The sequence below is a fragment of the Pelobates fuscus genome, chromosome 12 (assembly GCF_036172605.1).
Source record: "Pelobates fuscus isolate aPelFus1 chromosome 12, aPelFus1.pri, whole genome shotgun sequence".
In the NCBI taxonomy this organism is placed as follows: domain Eukaryota; kingdom Metazoa; phylum Chordata; class Amphibia; order Anura; family Pelobatidae; genus Pelobates; species Pelobates fuscus.
In genome coordinates, this window is record NC_086328.1 from 114,868,051 (window position 1) to 114,892,454 (window position 24,404).

The window sequence follows — 24,404 nt, forward strand, 5'->3', positions numbered from 1 at the left end:
CCCCCTAAACATTTACTATGGGCCATGAGGATTTGGATTGAATTATTAGTTGCGAGAGAAATTTATAGCAAAACCAGCCTGTTTTGCCTGAAATCTCCTAATGCAGCAAGCGCAGAGGTGCGTGGTTCTTATTAAAATGTGGCACTCTATAAATCTGGGGCCGCTATAAGGGACAGGTGATAATCATCACCGGATGACAGAGCTGTCATTTTACAGACATTCTTAAGCTCGTCCTCAAGCCACTATTAACGTGACCAAATTAAAGGAAGCTCCTGTAATCAACACCTTCCTTCGTTAGCCCATTGTTAGGTCCGTGCTTTCTGACCACATGGCGGGGACTTGCATTTTTCACTGAAACAGGAGAGGAAACATATCGAATGACTAGAAAAAGGTGACCCATTTGTACGCAGACATTGTTGCACATTTGGCCGTAATATTGTTCTGCCTCAGATTGAAGAGATCCTTAAAGAAACACACTAACATTAAAAGTAGATATATATTGATATAACGTTAGAATATTTATTTATTTTTACCATGGTGTTTTTTTACAGAAGGCTCATGTAAAACGCATCATGCTGGAGTGATTCAAATTAAATGACAGAAAGTGTAAGAAGCCACATTTGGCCTTTTATAGACAAAAGGCTCCTGGTTGAAATACCCATCTCAATGCACCCTAAAAATATAGTCAGGTGTAATAGAAGTCTGAGTCTGGGCCTGAGTGCAGCCTTGAGATTGTCTTCCAGTGTAGAATGCAGAGATCCTGAATTGACGTATCCCTGAAATAATTGTCAGATATAGAATGCTGAGATCTGGTCTAAATCCTCCGTTAGAATGTCATCCAGTTAAGGATGCAGAATTCCTGTCTCAGTGCACCCCTGGGTATATTGGCTGGTACAGGATGTGGTGCATTCGCCAACTGAAACATAAAGATAATGTAACTACAAGCATTCACCTTTCACATTTGGTAAGTCTTCCTCAAAGTGTATTAAAAAAAAACTAAAATACAAAAATTCTAATAATTTATTTTTCCGTGTTATGATACCCGATTTTCAAGGTTTGTTTTATTTTTGGTTGTTTGGTCAATCTTTATTTGGTGTTGTGCACATATAACAAGCAGTCCTGCTTTGCCCCAACAGCAGATGCAAGGACATTAAAACATAAATGGGAACAGTGTGTGGCAATCACAATATCAGCACAGTTTTTAGGAATGTAAAGAGAAAATAAAACGAGCTAGGTAAAACACAAGTTACAAGACATGTCAGACAAACATGTCAGAACATCAATAGGAGGCAATATGTAGTACCAGACATGGAAAGTAGTAAACACATTTGTACATGTAATACTAAGCTAGAGAAACTTGTATAGTTTTAACTAGCCTGTACGAGAACCACTGGTGTGTAAAAACAAAGCAGCACAGGGTTTTTCACGCAGTTTGAGACGAAATCTCTGAAAGATCTCACCCAGCCTCAGTAAGGTACTCTCTGCAGAGTTGTGAGGAGGTCATCAGAATAGACTCAAACCTAGTGTGCTGGTTGCTAGAGCAACCGCCATTTTGCATGGGTGAAGTTTGGTCAGCATACAGATCAGAACAGGAGCGTTGTGCAGTCACAAAGACTGATTCAGGCCAGTGAGGACGGGATAACCCCCACCGGTCCACGGGGGGCAGGGAAAGGGGGGTATGTGAGCAGTGGGACTGTGCAGCAATCATATGGGCAAGGAGGTCAGCCACCTCTCCCCAACTCCATCCTCAGCAGTATTTTTTAGGTTCCTGGTGGAGTTAAGTTTCTGTGTGTTTGTCCGGAGAACCCTGACGTTAAAGCAGTATACTGGCCGGGGTTGGCACCCCCAAACCAAACAATTAATCAGCAGCTTATGCACCTTGTGACTGGTCCGCTTGCACCTCCACCACCAGGTTTGTTTTTTAAGCAAAACAGTGCTAATATTAAATTTTTCAGTTAACAAGAATTTTTATTTATTCTGTTTGTAGCGGAGCTCCCTGTACACCAGCTGGGTACCTCTGCCAAGGACCGCTTCCTAGCTGAAATAGGGAAAACCCTCAGTGCTTTTGCCCCAGTCGCCGTGGCTTGACTGGGGTCCTCCTGGAGCAGGATGGGGGCTAGCTCTATTCCATCCCAGGGACTGGATGACACCCAGTCCTGGGAGCTCTAGTCCTTACAAAGACTTTCCCCACAGAATCCTGCACTAGCTGAAACAAACTGCTAAGCAGGGATTATAGCCCTTCCCCTCCCAGTAACTAGGCGACACATAGTTCTGGGAGTCAACTGGTTTAATGCATCCAAACACAGTCTTTTTATACACAGACCCCAGCAAGGGGTCTCCATTGTCTTCACCACAAGCCCCTCCCAGGTATCTCTGGGCCTGGGAGATAATTGCATTAAAGACCGGTAAGCTAATTATCTCCCAGGAACAGATAAGCAAACATAAAAATATAAAACATAAAAATACCCCAAAACATAATAAAAACATTAAATAACCCCACAAATAATACATCATTGAATAGCCCTGATCTGAGTGCCCAAGTTCTCCAAATAGTGCACAGATCCATGCAGTGTAGTTGAAACACCACCGTGTTAAAGTTCTGACCGGCCGCACATGTGGTCCTATGCCCAAAATAGTTCCAGGGCGTTTGGTGCTTTTGCCGTTCAACTTTCGGTAGCTCCTGTGGTCGCAATATGGGGTGCTCTGCCTGGCTCTTAGGTAGCGTTTGTTCCCCTTAGTCTCAGGCACCTTCCTTCAAAAAAGCTCTCTCCTGGTGGATTTCAAAGTGGTTCAAAACCGCAAACCAAGTTGTCCGTGAACCGCACGGTCACCTTATGCCAAAAATAGCTCCATGACTTTCGTGGCTAAGTCCCGCTGAGGTGACCGGGAACCCACAACGTTCTCATGTCAAATTTAGTTCCATAGTGGTCACGGCTAAGTATCACTGGGACTATTCGTGGGTTTGGTTCATGCGAACGGCCACCAGAGAGCCAGCCTTCGGTTCTATTTGCATGAAGGGAAATTGCTGAAACAGGGGCACCCAGGGAAAGCTACTAGTGGCGGCTGAGCAGGGTAACTCCCAAACTGTGTCCCAGACCTGGACCATAGTCGGTGGGCAGGAGGCCGGCTTCTATATTCCTCCAGGAGTCTGTGGTAAATGTACGTGGGAAGGAGCGTTTGCCACACTGTTTGCTACATAAAAACTGTGAACAGCAGAAAAGTTCCCACTTTTAGCTCTTTTTCAGGGTGCGATTCATGTATTTTTCCAAAGATAATTTGGCTTGTAAAACACTCCTTGCCCAGTTCCACCTGGTTGCTTCAGATGTAGTGATTGTTTTAGCACTCCAGTGATAAACTTTTTGGAAAACTTAGCACTGAAAAGGAAACACTTAACCAGCACTTAAAGGCCATTAGAGGGAACCTCTGTCCTGTGTAAACACTGCTGTCAGACACCAAGTGCATGAATTTTACCAGTCATTCCATTGTCTTTTAACACACTTTCCCTCATGAAACTAACGCTCTTTCTGCTTCAGCTTTCTCTAAGCCCCCTAATATACCTCGAACAATGCCCCAGCAATAAAAGAGTCTGAAAAGTGCCATTTACATAATAAAATCTTTAGAATAGGTAGCCCTGAGCCCTTCACATATCCCTGGAGCTCGGTCAGGTATACAGAACCCAGAAACATAAAGAATTCGGTGATGATGACTGTTACTCAATGATATGTGGAGGAAGAAAATCAGTGGTTGTGTTGTGTGGGTTAAACTATACTGCTGGCAGAAGTAATGATAAGGGACCACAGATGCATAAATAATTATGGCCATCCATTGCATTCCTTTCAATAAACTTCAAAGAGTACTCTATGCACCATAACCACTACATGGTGCCATAGTGGTTATCAGGCTGATGGTAATACATTTACCACTCTTAGCCAATGACTAATATCCCATTTCAGTACGAAAACCCACTGTAGCAAATCAACTCAGACCGAAAGCATAAAGTAGTGCAAACCCCTGAAAGAGTCAGGTAAGTGTCAAACAGTTCTTAAACCGGTGGACGGTGCTGGGGGATTCCTGGCACCAGACCCACTGCAGATCTCAGAAGTGTTTATGGTACTTGGAATATCCCTTTAACAAGAATCCCATAGCATTTACATCCCTACATCCTTATGTCTTTCTCCTCAGTAATCACATGATGCCAACATTTACTTGCCGATTCCCCATTACATCCCCATAGTCCCCCCTTGCCTACCCAATATAAATTCCCACACTGCTCTGCAATTTACCCCTTCCTCCCAAACTTGAGCCCCTTTTTTTTTGTGCAATTTTTCCTTCCTCTCTAATTTACATTTCCACATTCCCCCGGCAATTATTAAACACAATTTAAGCACAATATACCCATGCCTGCTAGCTGTATGAGACGGCCATAACTGCGCAGTACCTCCTCTGTTAGTGCTCCCTCCCTGTCAGTGTGACCACCTCAGCCAGCATTTTTTGTGACGATGTTAAACAGACCCCGAGATCTTAGGGTACATGTAACACTGAGATGGATAAATACGTGTTGCTCTGTAAAATGTGAATTCCGCAGCCACCATCTCACTTACACTTCTAAAGGACGGGTGATTGCAGTATCAAAGTGTCGAGAGGAAGTAACTGTTTCCTTACCTAATGCCATCAAGGCCTTTAGCCGTAACCTAAAGCAGAACCCATCAAAGTGAGAACTTTGTTTTTTTGAAAATGAAAATCCAGATGATTTTGAAACTCAGCAAAAGTTTAGAATAAAAGATGTAAGCTAAAACAAAGAATTGTAATTTTTAAATAAATTTAAATATTAACTGTTAAACTAAGTAAGATCCTACAAGCTCCTATACAATAACACCAAGGCACAAAATTTGTAGTAATCGGGGTACCTAAATAAAAACACGTTATTCTGCCTGGGGACTGCCAGTGTAATTTGGATTTATTCAGAGTGACGTAGAGTGTGACAGACTATGTGATATAGCATAAAACAAACCGCTATGAGTGTCCCATTTTGTTTTCCAGTGACAAAGGCTGTACCCTCATACAATCAAGGCCCACATCATGATTTTTTATTCCTATATATCACGTTCACAAGCTGGGTAGGGCAGTAAAATGCGTTGGTATTTTAAAAATAAATCGAAATAATACAATGATAGAGATGAGGTGAGAAAAGGTGGATATAGTAACTGATTTAAACAAGGGGCCAGCAAGAATTCATGCAGACACAATGGGTGAAATTGACGGGGTCGTTAAGTGAGGCAGCCAGGGTAATTGATGCAAAGGAGGATCAATGAGTGACAGGGAATAATGTATTATGGGAATATAATACCATCAATGGGGTTCTATAGTAATCTTAGACCACAAGCACACTTACTTATATATTTTAGGGCTGTAGCTGCCACTACTATGACCCATAGTGGTTCAAAATGCTTTTTTTACCCTCAATCAGGTTGATAGTACCCCTAATATCCCAATAACAGTATTAGCAAGTTGCTACAGCTTGAAAATTCAATTTGCCCTCTAGTGGCAATATCTGTTACTACAAGAAAAGAGGTAAAAGTGGCTGTTTTAAAATTGCTCTGTATATTCAATGCATTAAATCTTAAAAGAAAAAAGACAAGACAAGTCAATAATGTCTTTGACATCAGTGCAACAAAGCACTTTTACTCTGGAGGTTAAGTAACCATTTTACTCGAAGGAAAACACACAACATAGCTCACAACGCAAGCCACAATGATTTTAGTCCTGTCAAAAATATTTCCTTATACTCTTTTCTTCGATCCTGCAGCTGGACCCCGTACCCACTGCACTGCCAGACCCTCCGAACGTTGATCCTCTCTGTGATATTTGATTACACAAGGGTGAACACTCCTTCTTTGTTGAATTTATGTAATTTTCAAATCACAAAGCCCTCTGGTCTGGGAAGATTTCTTTCTGTGGAGCCTGCTTTGTGTCTTGTTGGGTTTTTTGATGATTTTACAAGGTAGGAGTACCAGCTGTTTCCTAGAATGCTATGTATATATTAAAGAGGTGATGTATCAAAATCTTCCAGCTGTACAACTGATGGCCCTCGAGCTGGGTTAACTAGTTCCAATCTCAGATGATAGGATGAATAAACAGGCCATTGGCTATAATCAATAGGCAACATGTAGGGCTCTGGAAGCACAATGCCTAGCAGTTCCCAATTGAAATTTCTCAGTGTGCTAGGAATCAATGAGCAACTTCAATATTTGAAATAAAAACATTTAAACAAAACACAAAAGTAGCAATTATACTCGTGTTTTGTTTTATTAGATATGGCTTACGTTGTATTTATATAGCTACATTGCTTTTGGTCAACAAATAGACTTTATCTTTTTTTTATTATTAAATAACGTATTTTGCCGTTTTCCAGATTTCCCTGTAGAAAATCAGTTATCCCATAGCACCTCATCTTCACTCTACCGCCCCCCGCACCGGTGAAAGTAAGCAATAACAGTAGATGATCTGATAATTACCAGACAGCCACTAGGGGTGCTTGCGGGCCGTCAGGCGACTTTTAGTCTCCTAACTGATGCTGGATGTGCATGAGGACATCCAGCGTCACACAGACCCCATAGGAATGCATTATACAATTCTTTCCTATCAGGAAAATCCTAATGTGAGTGTGGCGCATGCCATGCATACGCATTAGGTCCCCCCGCCTGTTGATGTTGAGGAGGAGCGGAGGCAGAGTCTGACCCAGTTGCAAGGGACATCGGCTCTGGAATCAGGTTTTTAACTCCTTCTAAACCATAGGGAGCTATAGTGGCACTATATCCACATTTTTCCTTTAATGCAAAAAAAAGAAAAAGAAAAGAAAATGTTTGCCAAATTTCGCACTAAATATAACTGGGAATTAACCCACAACACGTTTAGTTTCCAGTTAGGATTACGAAAATTGTGACCTTCGCTTACATCTACACATTTGTTTGCATTAACCCACTTTAATGCTCGGTTTACGTTGCTATGTATAGATTACTGTTATTTTCTTTAACTGTCCTGTATTTATTTACGATGCTTCAGCATCAGGGAATAGTTATCCCAAACAAAATAGTATGTAAATACAAACTGCCGTAAATATATCACTGCGTAATAACACATTGTGTTCATTTACTAAACACTGAGTAATAGCTTAGAAGTGACTAGCAAAATCAAACCAAAATCTCCAATTTACTTAAATTTTATCATTTACAACACATTAATCTTAATTCGTATTTCCAATCTACTTGTCAACACATGACATCTAACTGTATCGGAAATAAATCGTAAAGGGACACCTGGAATCCTTAATTGTCTATTAATGTAAAAAGTGTATATATAAGAGGTAGTTATGTATACAAATAATTTATTGAAATAACTTTATTCCGTCATTTAATCTCTTCCTCTTTCGATCTCTCCTTTCTCTTTGATTTTTCTGTTGACCTTTTATTTAATATTGCAATCTCTCTAGGCATAGAATGCCCTATCTTCACCGTTTTAATGTAAAGAATCCTCTAATTTGTTTTAGCCAAAAACTATTTTCTTAATGTCAGTAGATGACATCTTGTACTGTGCTGTCACAGAGCAGGTCGCAGAGCAGCTGTTATCACATCCCTGCTAATATGTAATTTTTTTCTACTGTAAGCAAGTGCAGCTTTTAATGCCTTTCTTCATAACTAAGATCTTCCATTCTCCTTATTCATATTGTAGCCCACATTTGCTCTTGTTCACATTACTTAATGGGACTCTATAGACACCCAAATCAACTTATTTCATTGAAGTAGTCTGGGTGCAATGTCCTTGCCCCCCTGAGTCCTGCAATGGTAAAACATTGCAGTTTTTGAGAAACTATTGCAGTACTAAGACAGCCTCTAGTGGCTTTCTACCAGACAATCACTAGAGGCGCTTCCAGGAGATTATGTCCCTTAACTGACGTTGGACATCCTAATGCGAGCATCAGTAAAATCCCCATAGGAAAGCATTGAGGCAATGCTTTCCAATGTGGAAGACCTAATGCATATGTCCCCCATCAGATGACGTCAGAGGAAGCGGAGAGCTGACCTAGTACCAAGGGAACTCGGTTCTGGAATCAAGTAAGTGAATAGAGGGTTTTTAACCTTTTAACTGCTAGGGAGGGGGGCCGTGAGTGGGGGAGGGTGGCCGTGAGTGGGGGAGGGGTTTGCCAGAAGAAACAATAGCAGTATATGACATACTCACGGTGGAGTCTTGGCGTTGATTTATATACAGGGACAATTATATATTCATCATCCAAGTGAATATGATTTTTTATGCATGACAGTAACTAAGTGGCCTTTGCAGCTGCTGACTGACTGTGTGAATTGGTATAGGTTAGTAAACAGGAAGACAGATTGTGGAATCTATACTTTACATCGTTCTCAACACTGTAACATTATTATCATTATTATTATTATTATTATTATTATTATTATTATATTACCCAAATTCAGTATCTTAAAAATCCATTCATTGCCTTGTACAGAAGAGCTTGCAATCCATTTGAGACGCACCCAACAATAGGTATCAGAGGAAATTCAGGTACGTGGAACTGAATTATAACTTCTTTTATATGAACAAGGCCTGTTAAGTAGCGTTACCTGCTCCAACACGGAGATCAAGGCTGGGAATTCTGCTATATCAGACTCAATATTGGGCAAGTTTTATTCATTGCTAGGCAGAGGGAGATCCATGTAAAATTAGACCTATAAACGTTGTATGTGTTGGCACTGGATGAATCCACTTCGCTCTCAGCCAACATCATAGCAAAACATAGAGCACTTAAAAGTACCAGGTGTTATAAAAATGAACCTCACTCCCAATTTTTTTAGCTGCTTGTTTATATGCTATGGATTCTATCTACTAAAGATCGACTTTACAACCAACTTGTAGAATGTTGGGAGGAATAACAGTCTAGGAAAAATATCCCCAATTCACTAGAAGATCAGTTGTTTACTAAGAGGCCTGTAGCAACCAATTCCCACTGCCTAGATCAGTTAAAGTTGGGTACATCAATTAGAATTACCTCCTTGGATATAACAGCTCGTAGAACGAAGCAGTGTCAAAAAACACCTACTTGTACCCAAATCCTGAAACTGAGATTGAAGAAATATTGAAACTGAAGATTATAGATTATTATTATTATTTTATTATTTATATAGCATCATCAGATTCCATAGCGCTGTACAATGGGTGGACTAACAAACATGTGATTGTATCACATTTTCCTGATGTCCTGACTTAAACAATCATACTCTAAAAAAAAAAAAAAAACATTACTGAGCGGCAAGCAGATAAATAGCTATTATTATTATTATTATTATTAATATTTATAAAGCGTCAACATGTTCCGTAGCGCTGTACAATGTGTGGACTAACAGACACGTATTTGTAACCAGACAAGTTGGACACAGAGGAACAGAGGGAGCTTACATGCTAGAGGGAGTGGGGTATAGTGACACAAAAGGTAAAGGTAGGGTAGAAAGGTAGGTTGTTACGATAGTATTCAATAAAGGTTTAGTGTTTTGTTTTGATGACAGTTAAAAAGAAATGCATGAGGATAAAAAAAAATATTTGAGGGTCCGTAGGCCCCATTAAAATGGGAAGCAACATTCTAGTTGTTGCCTTATCATCCATCAAATGAACAATAGGATAAATCCATATTGTTTAGGCCATAGAATAGGGGTAGGAGGAGGGGACGTGAGTATGCCTCCCCCTTCATGTTGAGTGCGAAAATATTGCAATTTTGTTTTTTAGTTTATGGTTTTTTTAGTACTTTTCAATGCTGATAACTGGTCTTTTTTCCCAAGCCAACTTGGGATTTCGAAGTCATCTATTGTCAGAATTCTACAAGATAATTAGAAATCAAGTTGGAGTGTGGGAACCAAATTGTTACGAGATCACTCTGATTTTTGAGTCCACTTAAATCAGTTATTTTTGTTTGCCCATACAAGAGTATTTGTTCGCACAGGATCTAAGTTTTTAATACTTTATCTGTCCAACGAAAGCCATTTGGTCACATTAAAAAAGCCACTTTAAAAGTGACTCCTCACTCCACAAACATAAAACGTATAAAATAAAACAAAACGAATCACGATTCAATAGATTCGCCTGAATTGTATTTATTTATTTTTTACTGGTATTTATAAAGCGCCAACATATTCCGCAGCGCTGTACAATTAGTGGAGAACGTAAAATATACACAGACAAATACAAGAGGTCGAGAGAGCCCTGCCCGTAAGCTGATAACTAGCCATGGGAGCTCTTTTATGCAAAGCGCTTAGCTAGATGGCCCGTGAGCTTACAATCTAAAGGATACAGTGGGGATTTGAGACAAGAGCCAGCAGGGGAAATTTGGAGGTGATGGCTAAAAGAGTTAACAGAGAGAAGCAGCTATTCGTAAAATGCAAAGGGAATGAAGAGGTAATTGAGAGAGAATCTCAAACAGCTGGTAGGACATGCTATATATTTAGGGGGAACCTGGGTGGGTGGGAAGTGGTGAGAAAGAATGGAGAGCTTCACTGAGTTTGAGTGTGAGATGAGGCCTGAAGAACAGAGATGGAGATTGAATGAATACATGCATGCATTTAATTATGCTTTATATTTATTAGGGTATTTCTAAAAACAATTGCTGCCTCTTCAGTATTATCTCCACTGAGCTAAACAACCAGGAAGTAGTCGAATTTTTTTTTTTTTTGATTGACAGCCAGGGGGGGTGTTACCAGGTTATTCTATAAATGTGCCAATTTCTATTGAAATCTACACTTTTTGTAAGATGAAAAAAAGAGGACACACTGTTCACACGTTAAGCACTTCAACAAGCTAAACCGAGTGTTCTGTTCTGGGGATATTTACTAAGGCTAAAAAAAAACTTGGAATAATCTAGGAGTCAAGTGCTAAGTTTTGACCAGTCAATCAAAAAATTCCAAGATCATAAATCCCTCACATTTCAGCTCTCCTCCCTAAAATTGTTCTAGTTTCTCCTTGATAAACATAGTTTTAATTATTCTGAAAATATCCTACAGAGATTTTAGCGAATAGGTCACAATAAATAAATGAACCAGTTAGTTACTAAACGTCACATATTATCAAAGTATGTGCGAATATGACAAAAGTCATAAAGACTTAGAGTTGTGATGGTAGCTGTCCCTGAGGACTTTCTCCAGATCCGCTGTTTTTAACGCAATTTTTCCATTCGGATTTAATTCTGAAAGGAAAAAGATTACCTCGTTATTTACAAAGTTAGAATTTAAAGTGAATTTTACATTTAAGGCCAGAGTAGCCGAATTGAAAGCATAGATGACTTTGAGAATTTGTCCAGTTCGGTTAATTTAAACCTTTACTCGGAATTCACTTGGAATTCCCCATTTAGTAAATAACCCAGTTGGTGTGTGTGATTTTTTTTTTTTTAAATTATTACAGCTATTCGGCTGATTTCAAACACATTGCACTGGCAAGGAAAGGGTTAAAGTACACTGGGCCTTGAAAAGAAATTTCAGAGGATTTTGATCCTGTAAAAAAAATATGGCACAGTATTTTTTTTTTTTTTTTTCATGCATGTTAATCTGATCAGGATGGAGGCTGGTAAATGCAATGCTTTCTGTGGGAAAATGTATGGTTTTTTTTTTAACTATTGTTGTGCAGCAAAAGTCAAAAGAGATTTTCAACTCTGTCTAAAAGTTTGAGACAGTTTGTGGTACACATTAAAAAAAAACATTAGTTCAAAAAATTTCAACAAATGATTTTGTGTCACTCACAATATTACCAGTAAAAGACAGATATGTGGCTTCCAGAATATATTTCAAACTGGATTTATGGGTTTTGGGAAACCCATGTGATACTGGGGCTGCAGCTTGTAAACTACATGTCCCATAATGCCCTGGTCAGACTAAAGTGCACCTCTAGTGCCAAGTTTAACCTATGCTGATGTAGTGTTTTAGCTGCATTGGACTTCAATTGCCATCACTCTCAGCCAGCCAATGCAAAGGTAATGCACTACCTCTGACTGCCTGGCCTGAAACTAAATGTGTTTTTCGTTACTTTGGCTCAGACCCCCGAGACTACCAAGAGCTTCCACTGCTGCCAACAGTTCATATTTATCAAATGACTTCTAGATTAACTGATATAAAAGCCAGCGTTATGTTATAGCCTGAGTACTTTTAAAGAAAGCTCTGCAGCAACATAGTATATATCTCAGAGGATAAAAAACAGCGATATCTTGAAAGTGTGTGCATTATGTAAGGAAAAACATAACATCACTGTCACTTTCAAATACATGCATCGATACATAAACACACACACATAAACACTTACATAAACATACACTCACATATACAGGAATACATAAACACACACACATAAACACTTACATAATCATACACTCACATATACAGGAATACATAAACATACACTCACATATACACATATACATAAACATACTCACATATACACATATACATAAACACACACTCACATATACACATATACATAAACATACTCACATATACACAAATACATAAACATACTCACATACACAAATACACATATACATAAACACTTACATAAACATACACTCACATATACAGGAATACATAAACACACACTCACATATACACAAATACATAAACACACACTCACATATACACAAATACATAAACATACTCACATATACACAAATACATAAACATACTCACATACACAAATACACATATACATAAACACTTACATAAACATACACTCACATATACAGGAATACATAAACATACACTCACATATACACATATACATAAACATACTCACATATACACATATACATAAACATACACTCACATATACACAAATACATAAACATACTCACATATACACAAATACATAAACATACTCACATACACAAATACACATATACATAAACACTTACATAAACATACACTCACATATACAGGAATACATAAACACACACTCACATATACACAAATACATAAACATACTCACATATACACAAATACATAAACATACACTCACATATACACATATACATAAACATACTCACATACACACAAATACATAAACACACACTCACATATACACATATACATAAACATACTCACATATACACAAATACATAAACATACACTCACATATACACATATACATAAACATACTCACATACACAAATACACATATACATAAACATACACTCACATATACAGGAATACATAAACATACTCACATATACACAAATACATAAACACACACTCACATATACACAAATACATAAACATACTCACATACACAAATACACATATACATAAACATACATATACACAAATACATAAACATACACTCACATATACAGGAATACATAAACACACACATTAACACTAACATAAGCACACAGTCCACACTCACAAATACACAAATACATAAACACACACTCACATATACACATATACATAAACTCACACTCGCATATATACAGGAATACATAAACACACACTCACATATACACAAATGCATAAAAACACACTCACATATACAGGAATACATGAACATACACTCACATATACACAAATTTATGAAAACACACTCACATATACACAAATACATTAACACACTAACATATACAGGAATACATAAACACACACTCACATATACACATACATAAACTCACACTCGCATATATACAGGAATACATAAAAACACATTCACATATACATAAACACAAGCTCACATATAGACAAATACATAAACACACACTCACATAAGCACAAAAACATAAAACATACTCACATATACACAAATACATAAACACACACTCACAAGAATACATAAACCAACAAACACACATAAACACTTAAATATATACATCTATATTTGTCTATCTGTTACAGACATGCTCAAACATACACACATTCAAACACACTCAAAAATACACACAGACACATATACACATATGCAGGTACAGACACATACTCATACAGACACACACGTATATTAAAACACATATACACAGAGTAAAATACAGGAGCACGCAGAGATATTTTATATATATTACATTATTTGCCCGTTTTGCTTTAATTAATATCCAATTTTAGATACATAGTATTCATTATTAGTTTGTAAGATTCCTGATCTTTCTCTCTATAATTAGTTAACAGTCTCACTGGTTTCAGACCTGGGAATAGACTAATGTATAAAGCTGGTATGATTGCCCTACCTGGCATTATCCCATCCTCATGGGGTTAAAATGAAGGGTAATTACATGTGATACAAAGTATACTTTGACACCAGATCCCAATTCTACCTCCACAACTGCATTCTGACAGGGTGTTGTGTAACAAAACAAACCATGCAGGATTAACCCCTCCAGGGCAAGCTGAATACCAACACTCAGGCAATGAAATGGTTAATAGTCTGTGTTTGTTACCTTTATACTTTTAATTGTTGGGTGTTTAAATGTCTGGCTATAACATTTTTGCATTGTTTATTTTGTTCTATTTTGTCATTGTATATTTTTTTTTAAGGAAAAACAGATGTATAAAGCCAGCTAATATTAACAATAACTAAATAACTAAAAGCAAGATGCTAAAGTAAACACACCAGAATTAATGCACAGCAAAAAAAACAACAACAAAAAATGTAAAATAAACGATATTATCCTACAGATTAATTCGAATTCCCTTTTTAGATTTTAAACTTGATGAACATAAATTGGGATTGGGATTAAATAAATAAAATTAGATTTTCATATACAACCTGATTCGTTCACAATTTTCTTTTTGGTTTTTTTTGGGGGGGAGTTCTTTTTTTTTTTTTTTTTTTAATTTGGTTGTGTTTGTTTTGTTTGTTTGTTTGTTTTTATTTCGATGAATAAAAATTAGGCTGTGAGCAGTTGAATACAGACCTTGGAAATTTAGACAAAAGAACCAAATAGAAGAATCACATTTAATTCCCTTTTTCCCAACTCATTACTTTAATTAAGTCTAAAATGTTCCTTTCCTGATTGCTTTTTGACTTCCCACAATTCACCGATAAGTAAGTACACCCTCCAATATACATATATATCAATGGCTGTTGAAGAAAGGGACAGATTGGCTGGAACTTGTGAAAACACAGAACATAAATGTATGTAATCATTGCTGTAAGGCTACAGATAGATGTGAATGATACAGCAAAGAGAAAAAGGAACTGATCGTTTTATGTATTTTGTTCGTTTGAAATGCAGTCCTAAATTATTCATAAACTGTCAGAGAGCATGTGAGGGGAATGTGGCTTTATTGAACAGAGTGAGTGCAAGCTCTTGTGAACAGAAGCCTTAATTCCCCTCTCTCAATCAGCTGTCGCTTGTTAATAGTAATGTAACCAGTAACAGTAATTAATAGTTCTAATATTTTAATGAGGAGACTAATTAACGAAAAATAAAATAAAAATAAAAACAATTCCTGGGAAAGATTTATTTGAGATTCTCTGTAATTACGGTGATAAATAAAGTGAGGCTGGTAGTCTGCCCTGGACCTGAGTCTGATCATTGAATTATGAGAGACGTATTAAATAGTTGCCCCCAGCGCCCTCATTCCTGGACCCCCAATGTCACCTGCAGTGCAGACCTAGAACTGCGAGGTCCTACTCACCCAGCACAGGTCTGTGTGTCCCAAAAGAGAACGTTCTATCATGAATCCCAGCTCAGGCTTCTGTACAGCCTGGCAAGAAGGAAACCCCCATCTGATTTGGTTTTTATTAAACCCTGAGAGGCAGAGGGAGAAAATCAGGAAAGAATTAAGGAAGCAGTAAAGAGCAAAAATGAAAGTCTGGTGAAAACTTGCTGGAGCTGCAGGTCACCAGGAGTAAACAGAGTCTCATCTGCCTGGATGGGTAACTTTCCCAATATCAGCTCCATTATAGAACACTTCCTGATATAATATACATGCTATATTATATAACTGTATTACACTATACACTATGTGTTATATGATATAACTGTATTACACTATATTACACTATATATTACATGACTGTATTACACTGTATTACACTACATAATATATTACATGACTGTATTACACTGTATAACACTAAATAATATATTACATGATTGTATTACACTGTATAACACTAAATAATATATTACATGATTGTATTACACTGTATAACACTAAATAATATATTACATGATTGTATTACACTGTATTACACTACATAATATATTACATGACTGTATTACACTGTATAACACTAAATAATATATTACATGATTGTATTACACTGTATAACACTACATAATATATTACATGACTGTATTACACTGTATAACACTAAATAATATATAACATGACTGTATTACACTGTATTACACTACATAATATATTACATGACTGTATTACACTGTATTACACTACATAATATATTACATGACTGTATTACACTGTATAACACTACATAATATATTACATGACTGTATTACACTGTATAACACTAAATAATATATTACATGACTGTATTACACTGTATAACACTAAATAATATATTACATGACTGTATTACACTGTATAACACTACATAATATATAACATGACTGTATTACACTGTATAACACTAAATAATATATTACATGACTGTATTACACTGTATTACACTACATAATATATTACATGACTGTATTACACTGTATAACACTACATAATATATTACATGACTGTATTACACTGTATAACACTAAATAATATATTACATGACTGTATTACACTGTATAACACTAAATAATATATTACATGACTGTATTACACTGTATAACACTACATAATATATTACATGTCTGTATTACACTGTATAACACTAAATAATATATTACATGACTGTATTACACTGTATTACACTACATAATATATTACATGACTGTATTACACTGTATAACACTACATAATATATTACATGACTGTATTACACTGTATAACACTAAATAATATATTACATGATTGTATTACACTGTATAACACTAAATAATATATTACATGATTGTATTACACTGTATAACACTACATAATATATTACATGACTGTATTACACTGTATTACACTACATAATATATTACATGACTGTATTACACTGTATAACACTAAATAATATATTACATGATTGTATTACACTGTATAACACTAAATAATATATTACATGATTGTATTACACTGTATAACACTACATAATATATTACATGACTGTATTACACTGTATTACACTAAATAATATATTACATGACTGTATTACACTGTATAACACTATATAATATATTACATGAGTGTATTACACTGTATAACACTATATAATATATTACATGAGTGTATTACACTATATTGCATTAAATAATATATTGCATTACTGTATTACACTTTATATTATATAACATGACTGTATTAAACTATTTTACACTAAATAATATATTACATGACTTATTAAAATATATAATTTGTTACATTACTGTATTACATTATATTATATTACATTAAATAATATATTACATATCTGTATTACACTATATAATATGTTAAACTACATGACTGTATTACACTATATTACACTATATTACTGTATGACACTATATACTATATTACATGACTGTATTACACTATATAATATATCACATAACTGTATTACACTACATAAAATAAGCAATATTACATTATTGCATTGCACTATCCTGTATGAGTGTGTGTGGGTGTGATACTATAACATACTACATTACATTAGTGTATTACATTATCTATAATATGCTATAATACTATATATACTATATTACATTATATAATATAACATAAACAATTATATATGCTATATATATGCTATATTATATATTATATTAGCTTACACTATACTGTACATTCTGTATAGCACTATATAATATAATATACTCTATTATACATACTATATTATATTCTATATTACACTATACTGTACATTCTGTATAGCACTATATAATATAATATACTCTATTATATATACTATATTAGATTCTATATTACACTATACTGTACATTCTATATAGCACTATATAATATAATATATTCCATTATACATACTATATTATATTCTATATTACACTATACTGTACATTCTGTATAGCACTATATAATATAATATACTCTATTATACATACTATATTAGATTCTATATTACACTATACTGTACATTCTATATAGCACTTTATAATATAATATATTCCATTATACATACTATATTATATTCTGTATTACACTATACTGTACATTCTATATAGCACTATATAATATATATTCTATTATACATACTATATTATATTCTATATTACACTATACTGTACATTCTGTATAGCACTATATAATATAATATACTCTATTATATATACTATATTAGATTCTATATTACACTATACTGTACATTCTATATAGCACTATATAATATAATATATTCCATTATACATACTATATTATATTCTATATTACACTATACTGTACATTCTGTATAGCACTATATAATATAATATACTCTATTATACATACTATATTAGATTCTATATTACACTATACTGTACATTCTATATAGCACTTTATAATATAATATATTCCATTATACATACTATATTATATTCTGTATTACACTATACTGTACATTCTATATAGCACTATATAATATATATTCTATTATACATACTATATTATATTCTATATTACACTATACTGTACATTCTATATAGCACTATATAATATAATATATTCCATTATACATACTATATTATATTCTATATTACACTAGACTGTACATTCTGTATAGCACTATATAATATAATATACTCTATTATATATACTATATTAGATTCTATATTACACTATACTGTACATTCTATATAGCACTATATAATATAATATATTCCATTATACATACTATATTATATTCTGTATTACACTATACTGTACATTCTGTATAGCACTATATAATATAATATATTCTATTATATATACTATATTAGATTCTATATTACACTATACTGTACATTCTGTATAGCATTATATAATATAATATACTCTATTATACATACTATATTAGATTCTGTATTACACTATACTGTAAATTCTGGGTTACACTATACATACTCTTTATAACACTATACATTGCAGATAATCTGTGTTACACTAGATATGCTATAATATATTATACATGCTATATTACACAGTAATACACATATATAATCTCTAAGTGTGCACTATAATGTGAGGTGAACCTAGTATGTGTTCACTGTATGTGCTACATGCCTAGTGCTCTAAAATGACCCTGGATGTGCAGAAAACAATATGTTCAAATGTATGTGATAAATGTATACAGAAATGTATATATTCTATATGTACATGCAATGTGTAGTAATGTATCCCACCCTATGATCTATAAACCAGAATGCACTCTCTTGCTGCATGTGTAAATATTTTTAGGATGCATAATGATTTATGTGTTTGGCTGAGATATGAACCCATGTCCTAAATGATAAACATTATAGGAAGAGGAGAATTGTATAACAAGCCCAGCCCTGGGTGGGACACAACGTCATTTAAGAAAACCCCAGTATTTGTTTATCCCCAGGAACCTGCATTAACAAATCCCATCTAGATTTACATTGGTGAGGGTCCTCTACTGCCTATGTGTGCGCTATATGTCTCTGCCCTTGTTACTGCATGGTGAGCCCTTGCTCTGTCACACATTGTTCTGCTGTAATAGGGGTCCTCTGATACATGGAAATGAAAGGATGGGGCCAGTGTCTATTACAGGGCCCATTACTCTTACACGTTTGGCACAATGTAATGCTGTGAGAAAGGGCATTACCCACAATATTGCTCCACAATTGGCATAGTGATCCACATTACTGGCCACAGGCTGGTCCAGTCAACCCATTACTGCTTACCGCAGGGCTGGCTGATACATACACATTACCTACTGTCCCCCAGGATGGTAAAATCACCCACATTACTGTGTCACAGGATGCCAGTCTCCCCTATAACTGCCCACTGGATGCCAGTCACCCATATTACTGCCCACAGAATGCCAGTCCCCCTTATTACTGCCAACAGGATGCAGTTACCCCTATTACTGTCCCATAGGATGATCGTCACACCCATTACTGCCCACCGAATGCAAGTCACCCATATTACTGCCCACATGATGTCAGTCTCCCATATTACTGCCCACATGATGTCAGTCTCCCATATTACTGCCAACATGATGGCAGTCTACCATATCATGGCCTGCATGATGTCAGTCTCCCATATTACTGCCAACATGATTGCAGTCTCCCATATCATGGCCCACGATGCCAGTCTCCCATATTACTGCCCACATGATGTCAGTCTCCCATATTACTGCCCACATGATGTCAGTCACCCATATTACTGCCAACATGATGCCAGTCTCCCATATTACTGCCCACATGTCAGTCTCCCATATTAATGCTCACAGTGTGCCAGTCACACATATTACTGCCCACATAATGCCAGTCTCCCATATTACTGCCCACATGTCAGTCTCCCATATTACTGCCAACATGATGCCAGTCTCCCATATTACTGCCCACATAATACCAGTCTCCCATATTACTGCCCACATGTCAGTCTCCCATATTACTGCCAACATGATGCCAGTCTCCCATATTACTGCCCACATGATGTCAGTCACCCATATTACTGCCAACATGATGCCAGTCTTCCATATTACTGCTCACAGTGTGCCAGTCACCCATATTACTGCTCACAGTGTGCCAGTCTCCCATATTGCTGCCAACACGATGCCAGTCTCCCATATCATGGCCCACATGATGCCAGTCTCCCATATCAGTGCCCACATGTCAGTCTCCGATATTACTGCTCACAGTGTGCCAGTCACCCATATTACTGCTCACAGTGTGCCAGTCTCCCATATCATGGCCCACATGATGCCAGTCTCCCATATAACTGCCCACATGTCAGTCTCCGATATTACTGCTCACAGTGTGCCAGTCTCCCATATCACTGCCCACATATCAGTCTCCGATATTACTGCTCACAGTGTGCCAGTCATCCATATTACTGCTCACAGTGTGCCAGTTTCCCATATTACTGCCAGTGTCATAGCGCTGCCCAATTTATCGGGGACCTTGTAAGCCTTCTCTCTGTATCTTTATAACAGCTGGCAGACAATGGGTTAAGAAGGAGAGCGAGAGAAATACATTGTATCCATGGGAAGTGATATATAACCAACAGTGGACTCAAAGCAGCATCGGGGTTAATATCCCATGGATATCCCGGGGGTGGGGGTATGTACTATAATGGCACTTATAGAGACCCCCCCTCCCCAATCTAACCATGGTCAGGCAGAGAGCATGCACAGCAAATTGAGGGCATTCCATTCAGGACAAAGCCAAAAGTCCCGGTCTGATCACAGAGAAACACATTCAGCCTCTAATTACATTAATGTCATGAGTTTGTTGCCTACTTTTTATCTAAAAAGGGTTTTTATGAAGAAAGTTTAATGGTCCATGGACCCCCCCACCCCCACCCCCTTACCCCCAGTGTCACCACCCTCTTATTAATGAGAGTAAAGTAGAATTGTCTATCACTGACAGAGACAGCACTGACACTGACAGACATCTCTGTCCCAACAGGACCAACTCTGCAACCACAGCTCCAGCGCATCACTAACTGGGGACATCTCCAGCTGTGAGTGTCTGTGTGAGAGAGACAGTGAGAGACAGGAGACAGCCAGAGACAGAGAGAGAGACCGCCTTCCAGAAAGGGAGCGACAGAGAGACAGACAGAAAGATACAGGCAGAGAGAGAGGCAATAGAGAGTGTAGCGTAACAGAAATAGATGAGAAGGGGGATTAGATCCCAAAAAGAGTTGGACAAGGAATAGACAGACAGGGGGTAGGGACACAGAGGAAAATTAATTAAGAAGAACAGAGAGAGGGAAGGAGAGAGGATGGCAGGAAAGGTAAATTGAGAGAAAGCAGAAAAAAAGAGAAAAAAAAGGATAGCAAGAAAGTGACAGAGATAGACAGAGGGGGTAGAGTGAGAGAGAAAGGAAAACGGAAAGGGGAGCGACAGAAAGAGAGAGGGAGCGAAACGGAGAACTGGAGACAGCTAAGTAACAGAGAGAGAGAGGGAGAGAGAGAATGAGACAGAGCAGAAGGAGAGATATCTTGCTGTAAGATTTTCACACAGAGAGAAGAGATCCTGGGAGAGAACTAGAGAGAGAGGTAAGGGAGAAGAGGGGGAGGGAACAGGAGGGAGACGTCTAGAGTGCTGGTAACTCTCCAAAAATTAAGGGCATTTGGGCCTTTTATTTTAGGAATGAATGCTGATCCCTGTGTGTCTTACTGTGATCTCCCAGCTATGGATTGCTTCTACAGCCCCACAGCCTCTGCCCAGGGCAGGCAGACACAGAGCTCGCCTTTTAGGGCATTCCAGCCAAGTGATAAGTTCAATCCTGCTTTCCTGGCCAGCAAAGGACAAGGATTTGGGGACAAGTCCAGGGGCCCTTACCAGCAGGAGTGCCAGTCCTTGGATGGCAATGGACAGAGTGGCACAGGAGAGCAACAGGGCTCCTTCACCAAATACCAGCCTCACATCTACATGCAGAACAGCTCCTGCAACAAATCCCCAGCAGACAGCTTGAAACTGCAGGACAGTCCTGGGGACCCCCTAATTCCCTGCTACGGTAAGAGGGTGCACCCCAATACCCATCATCCCAATACCCATTGTCTGCTCTACCACCCATTCTTTGCCTTATTTGTCATAACAACCTAGATCTGTAGACTTGTAAATGTCTTGATTCCTGAAATTTGGATGCAAACATTGCACAGGCTTTTCCAGAGATTCTAGATTTCCCCTGTGTTGTAGCCGAGGGCAACTAGCTGAATAAATAAAGGACATCAAAGACTAAAACCTAATATGCAGAATTTGGCTAAAAACAAAACCCAGGGTTTTAAAATAGGAGGTTGTAATTTAATATTTGCCTTTTTTTTTTTTTTCATTATTTTTATACTGTGAATATTTTGCAGTGATAGAACTTTATAATATTTAATTAGTAAAAAAAAAATGTAGTTTCTTTTCAGCCTGTAACTAAAAAAAGATATTTGTAGTAGCACAGAAGTATTACTCTGGTATATTAAAAATACTTTTGGAGTATTAGATCTTTTGAGTAATTATTTCTATGCATTTAACGTAAATTAATGTCAAATGAACCGTTGAATTTCTAGGCGAAACAGCGAATTATTTCATACAGTTGAAAACCCATTTTTATTTTATTTTTAAAACGTATATATTTAATATATAAATTATGCATCTATATAGTTTAATTTTTAATTTGTATTTTTCTTGACAAGTTTAAAATCGTATTCATTTTTTTTGTATAAATCCCTTCACTAAAAAAAAAAAAAAAAAATTTTACTTTTGTATCCTGTAAACAAAAGGGAATATTTACAAATAATAATATTGGGTCAACGTTCTAAAAGTGGGGCGGTCAAGGGCAACATTCCATTAGTTGCCATGGCGACTGCGTCAGTTTTAGAACGTTGACCCAGAATTATTCTGCAATAAAAAAACAGTGTCCATAAATAAGTATATGATTATTTATTGCAAACGTAACGAATAGTTCGAGCACTTTATCTTGTAGGTAAATTAATGTTACATCGGTAATTATTTATAATAATATGTAGAGAGAGATATAAAGTATCAGAAGTAATACTCGCTCTGTGTAGCTGTTAAGTTGTAGCCTTTATTAGAACACATTACTCAGGGCACTGATTTAGCCCTTGGTTGAATTTTACTGCCCTTTTATCCCAGATTAGTAGCATTTACAGGGTTCTTTACAGTTCTTAAAATTAATGGAGATTAAGTGTAATTTAACGCGTGCCCTATGGGGTATTGGTGCAGGGGTGACAGGGGTGGCTAATATTTAAAGCCCCGCTGCATGTGGTTCTGGGAGGCGAGGCAAATAGTGCTTTATGGAAAGGGAAAGCAATTTATTAAGCTATGTGCAGAAAAAGAGGAGAAAGTGTAAAATCAAAGCAATTTAACGATATTTATAGAATTTGTTATTATATTATTTGAATTTATTTTTTACTCGTTTTTTCAATTAAACATTTCATCATTGCCTTATCTATCTATCTATCTATCTATTTATCTATTTATCTATCTATCTATCTATCTATCTATCTATCTATCTATCTATCTATCTATCTACCTGCCTGCCTGTCTGTCTGTCTGTCTGTCTGTCTGTCTCTCTCTCTCTCTCTCTCTCTCTCTTTCTATCTATCTATCTATCTTTATAAATGCTAACCTGGGGCAATTCTGAAAAATGTGATCAATAGGTCCAATCACTTGT

The 24,404-nt window shown here is 36.6% G+C and overlaps 1 protein-coding gene across 2 annotated transcripts in view; it reads left to right on the plus strand.

Annotated features, from left to right (window-relative positions):
* Positions 1–5,945: 5,945 nt before the first annotated feature.
* ALX4 (ALX homeobox 4) overlaps positions 5,946–24,404 on the plus strand; it is a 95,946-nt gene continuing 77,487 nt past the window's right edge. Inside the window, exon 1 of one of the 2 annotated variants that reach the window (XM_063437567.1) lies at positions 5,946–6,001. In XM_063437567.1, the coding sequence (XP_063293637.1) occupies positions 5,989–6,001 (13 nt within the window). In that variant the 5' untranslated portion in view covers positions 5,946–5,988. Of the gene's footprint in view, positions 6,002–21,657; positions 22,737–24,404 lie in introns of those variants that run through there. The other variant, XM_063437566.1, reaches the window with a different exon arrangement.